This window comes from Haliotis rufescens, unplaced genomic scaffold (genome assembly GCF_023055435.1).
Source record: "Haliotis rufescens isolate VD_foot unplaced genomic scaffold, xgHalRufe1.0.p SCAF_17, whole genome shotgun sequence".
NCBI classification, from domain to species: Eukaryota; Metazoa; Mollusca; class Gastropoda; order Lepetellida; family Haliotidae; genus Haliotis; species Haliotis rufescens.
Genome location: NW_025963857.1, coordinates 25,978,371 through 25,984,088, shown reverse-complemented (window position 1 = coordinate 25,984,088; position 5,718 = coordinate 25,978,371). Strand labels below are relative to the sequence as shown.

The window sequence follows — 5,718 nt, the reverse complement described above, 5'->3', positions numbered from 1 at the left end:
CCAGCCCACTGAGATATCATGCCTCATTTCAACATTAATACACCAGCAGACACAGAATACCGACCGAGCCGACCATTCCTTGTTTTAGCACTATAAAACCTAGAGCCAGGCAAGGTAACAACAAGAACCATCTTTTTACGTCTTATTTACGTCTTTTTTACGCGGCAGGGGATCGAACCGCGAGACCTTCCGCTCTTCGGGCCGACGCTCTATCAACTAGACCAAGGAAGCGATCCTTGTTATTGGAAGCACTTTGTGATTCACATGAAGAATTTAACTAAATATATAGTTAAACCCCGGGAATGGGCTTCAAATTGTACCCATGTGGGCAATCGAACCCTGGTATTCGGTGTGACGAGCGAACGCTTCAACCACTAGGCAACCCGACTGTCCTGTTACTGCATACCGACTCAATGTTTTTATTCTCTGACCCAGCCATCAGTGAGTGAGTGAAATGGGTTTACCGTCGCTTTCAACATCGAACTCCTGCTCCTTGAACGGCTTCTCGATCCATGCCTTTCATAACATTATGATTTGTTTTGCCTAACGCCAACGGTTATCAGGAATAATAATTTCACCTCTTGGTTTCGAACGTAGTGGAATATTTCTAAACTTAAAGACTACAGATAGTGAAATAAGAAATTTGAAATATATGCTCTATGATAAGAAGTGCATCATGCAGAGACTATTTAAAATAGCCCTATCACATTGGGTCCTTGATCCGTGTTTATTAGAAACATGTAGATTGGAAGCAGTTTGTGATTGAGATGTAGTATGAAACTTGATATCGAATTGATCCACGAACACGGATCGTCAATTTCTTGATATCTTGAGGGACTCATATTAACACAAAAGTCTGTTACTCCTGAACAAGATTGAAAGAAGTTTGTCACCTGCATGGAATTTGATTATTCTTTCAAGCTGCTCAACATAGCATTTCATCCTCATAAACAACAGGTATAAATAGACAAATCCAAGTAATTTTAATGTAAAAGAAATATGAACATTTACAACCGAGTGCAATGATGCAATGTACACATAGCTGTAACATAAATTCTAAGCTAAAGTTAAAGGTGATATGCACTGATACAAATAAGTGAGGATATATTGATCAATACAGTCACACTATGTATTAGTTATACTCAGTCACACAAAATATGACACTGGGAAGATCTGACACTGGTCACATGGGTCCAAGTCAACACACTGAGTTGATGATCTGTCAACACCACGTCAGTCAATCTGCAGTTTGGAGGCGGTTGTAAATGTAGGTAGTTATCATAACTTCAGATGGAATGATCAGTTGATTATGAATCAGTGATCTATACTGTGTTACTACAAGTGAATACTTTGATTTCACCTGAGGCGATGTTACAAATATACACATGACCACGTCCATCTACACAAACTCCGCGCGGGTTCAGGACACCGTCATCTGCAGTAAGGAAGTGTCTATCAAAATGTCCCGACTCAGTCAGATGAACAACTTTATGTGGAGAGTAGTAAGCAACCAGGATGTCGCCTGTGCTGGTACTTGTGATGCCCCACGGATGTGTCAGTGTTGTGTCTCCTGTCGGGGGGTAGGTGAACACAACGTCCCCTTCAGGTGTCAGGCATAGAACACATCCGTAACTGCTGTCTGACACAAGGATGTTTCCTGTTCTGGTGGTACAAAGAAAGTAGGGATTTTGAAGGATGTTCTTTCCACTATGGACTGGACTGATTGACCTCAGCACGTGTCCCGTCATATCCAGAATATCCACACTGGGGGGAGACAGGTCACTTGCTGCGAGTGTTGATTGTGACAGAGACGTTATACCCCAGTACTCTTTGTTGGTTGTGATGGTTGACAGCAGCACCAGGTCAGGATTGACTTCAACTGTTACAATCTGTCTGGTATCTGGTACAGTGACCGCCACCTGGTTGTGTTTCAACTTTGTTAGGCAATACGGACGGCTACTCAAACTGAGCTTGCTGTGACCTGGCTGTTTTGTCTTGTTGTAGAAGGACTTCACACTCTTGTTTTGGCAGTCTGTGACTACCACTGTGTCTGTGCCATTCACCACCAGAGTCGTCACATCCACGGGATTTGCTGTATTTCCATCTCCTGCAACTCTTATGTTAATGGTGTCGTGTAACACAGGAGTAGCCTTCAGATCCAGCACATTCATTGTGTCCTGTAAGACAGGAGTAGCCATCAGGTCCAGCACACCCTCATACAGGATGTCTATCTCACCCAGCTGTAGATCGTCCAGTGCTCTACTCAGCTGATCCGTGTCCTGTCTGAACATGATCCTGGCTATTCTCCCATCATCCTTCAGGTCTGCGTCTCCGACAGCATCCACATCACTGACCTCACATCCCTGATACATCTCATACACATCCATGTCACACTCAGATTGTAGAGTCTGGTCTATCAGTTCAGCCTGTTGTCGGTACATCTGTACTGATATTTCCCCTGACTTAATGTCGGCTGTCAGTTGTCCAATGTGCTTTTCTGAGACTTCTTTCAGTTCATCTAGGAGTTTGTTTTCTTTGACAGTGATCTTCTCTCTCGCTTCGTTTCCAAAGGACTTGATATCTGATTCTATTTGTACATACCGATCTTTTTCAGAGATGACGTTTGATTTAACTGTATCGACTTTTACTTTCATTTGGATTTGTTTCTTCAAGATATTTTCTTTTTCATTCAACAGTTGGGATTTTAAAGCAGGTAATTCCGACTCTAGTGTGACAACTGAGTCACATTTCCTGTGATAGATAACACAACAGGTGTGACAGGTGACCTTCTTGCAATCTTTGCACAGGAATTTGATGCATTCATCCTTGTGTTCTTTGCACATGACCTTTCGTTTCCTGGCGATAAAGACCTCACTAGAAAGGTCAATTGTGTCATGATGGCGAGTGGATGAGATGCGTCTGTGTACCCTCTCGCATACGTCACACAATGCGTCATCGCATATAGAGCACCACACAGTTGCTGGGGTTGATTCCCCTTCGAGTAGACAACACGTGCAATGTTTCGTAGCTGTAGCAAACAAGAAAAATGGTTGAAAGAAAAAAACGGCTAAATGTATCACTGAGTGTGTGTTGGCATATATATATATACTGGTACTGTGTGTAGGTGACATGTTGATTTTTGATATACTTAAAGGGGCGGTGGGGTAACCTAGTGGATAAATCATGCGCTCGTCACACCAAAAAACCCGGGTTCGATTCCCCTCATCGTTACAATATGTGAAGTCCATTTTCCGGTGTCCCGTGCCATGGTATTGTTGGAATATTGCTAAAAGCGGTGTAAAACCATACTCACTCACTCACTCACTCACTCACAGTTATACTTAAAGTTGATCTTAAAGTACTGCCACTCAGAATCACTCAGTAAAAGTTACACATGAAAACAGTTACAAGTTTATTTGCATGATGGATGTATCGAGTGTTTGGAATGTCACTTTTCTTTGCAAACAACATATTTTGCCTATAATGTCTTCCTTGTACAAAGGCCATGGGGCATAGCTGTCGTACCTGGGTGACTACAAACTTTATCAGCCACCAAGGGGACTTAAAACTGGTATACCATACTTCACAACATTATAATAACACATGATAATGCTACATCTGACAATAGGGGCGGTCCGGTAGCCTAGTGGTTAAAACGTTCGCTCGTCACGCCGAAGACCCGGGTTCGATTCCCGTCATGGGTACAATGTGTGAAGCCCATTCTGGTGTCCCCCGCCGTGATATTGCTGGAATATTGCTAAAAGCGGCGTAAAACCATACTCACTCACTCACTCTAATCTGACAATAAATTCTAGTGTATGTGCATAATGGACTAGTTTCGCAGTAACATGGGTGATTGCTTGAGGTCTGAATTGCTAGGAGCATGTACTTGTGTGTAAATTGTTATAAAGAAATAACACAGAGCCAAATGGGAATAGGTGAATAACATTTAGGAAATTGATTTGGGCAAACTACTGTTGACACAATGCAGTTTCTATCTACCTTTACATCCGGGGCCAAACGAATCCAAGAGTCCTTGGATGACAAAGCTTGGCTTGATGTCATCCGCCCACTCCTCCACTGGCTTCTCAGGGGAAAACACTTTCGTCATCTTGCTGCAGAATGGACACAGGAGAGACTTGGCACTGATGGCTTCTGGTCTGGTTTTGGTGTAGTTGACCACACATTTCCGACAGAAGGTGTGATAACACACAAGGGTGCATGGGTTGTCAAACACCTCTGTGCATATAGTGCATGTGAGAAAATGTTCTTCCAGTTTCTTGGACGTCGCCATCTACCAACAGATAGAGAGATGCACGTGTAATGCCAGATAATATCTTAAATGTGAGTCAATGATCATTTCAAATTTGTGAAAATACTCCATATAAAAGCACCCAAAAGTTTTCACCCGCAACCAGAGTTGACACATTTAGCTGATATAGACCTGTGTATCCAACTCATGTTTTCAACAGGTAACGGCAAAGAATTTGCTAGATGCATTAATCCAAGGTCTGAATATATTCAGTTGTGATATCTCAAGCCCACAGTCGCTATAACAGGTACATCGGCTCTCATTTGCATCACGAAAGTAGACTTGCTGAACATGATCAATAGCCAACACAATCCAAAACCACTACAGCCATTATTAATCCTTACTGTCTTAAAACCGTACGACATATAGATATGATAGACATACTGCACCCTCTGGAATCAGTGTACCGTTAACAGACAAACGTTCGTGAGATCAGTCGCATGTACATAACGAAAGTAGACTTGACAACACAGGGGTGGGAAGCTGGGACACGAACGCGAAACACATCGCCACGACTGAATCATCAGCTGACTTTTACTTCACAGCCTGTCGATACATTACTGAGCAACGACGTCGCTTAACTCGGCCATTGAGATCATTGTTAGCCTTGTAGTGTACATAAAATTTGGCCAATATCACCCGCATGTCAACTTACCTTCACTTCCTTGATCCAACCAGGTGGTGTAGAGGGAGATTGCACACTGTGATGAATTGCTACTGCTAGTGACCTCTTATCAGCCGTAACAGCGCATGTGATCGCGACTCGTTTTACTTTGCTCGTTTTCAGCAGAAGAGAAATATATCTATCCGAAAAGGTTGAGAAAACTTTAGTCTTGTCGGGAAACATATACAAAACACTCCAGATAAGCACCTTGCTTAAATATTACTTTAGAGAAGAGACGCAGGAGTGTCACGTGCCTCATTCACGCGTTGAAAAGCCCAGCAACACCATCATGCACATTTAGTTCGGTCGTTGCTTACAATATGTCTGTAATTTCTTACCAAAATACGATTTAAAAAAAATGTACAACCTGAATTAATTGCGACATCCATGGTACACAGATAAGCATGTGCAGATTGAATTTGTGGAATATCATTGGTCTCCGTCAGTTCGCAGAGGACAAATTGATGAAGTACAATGTATTTCTGATGAATGGTGTTGATGTTCTTTTTCTGCCTGTAGCTCGGTGTGTGTATGCCGCATGCAGAGTAACGATATTCGATTGAAGTCGTCTATTCTTCCAAGCTGTTTGCCCATGAGTGACTTTCTAGTGTAACAGTAACTTTGTGAGGATAGCGATAAAAATAGATTTTGTGTTGACATCAGCACACAGAGGAAAGAAGTGATGTTTTCCTGCCTAGAGCATAACAGTAGCAATAGCCTGAGGATAGGGTTTACCTCAAAA

At 42.4% G+C, this 5,718-nt stretch overlaps 1 protein-coding gene across 1 annotated transcript; it reads right to left on the bottom strand.

The window, feature by feature from the left end:
* Positions 1 to 806: 806 nt before the first annotated feature.
* On the bottom strand, positions 807 to 4,997 carry LOC124126328 (tripartite motif-containing protein 2-like). The gene is made up of 4 exons (XM_048397811.1): positions 4,968 to 4,997; positions 4,003 to 4,294; positions 2,196 to 3,028; positions 807 to 2,150 (listed from the first exon to the last, which is right to left on the bottom strand). The coding sequence occupies exons 2-4, from the start codon at positions 4,292 to 4,294 to the stop codon at positions 1,323 to 1,325; spliced, it is 1,953 nt and encodes a 650-aa protein (XP_048253768.1). The 5' UTR covers positions 4,968 to 4,997; the 3' UTR covers positions 807 to 1,322.
* Positions 4,998 to 5,718: the final 721 nt, after the last annotated feature.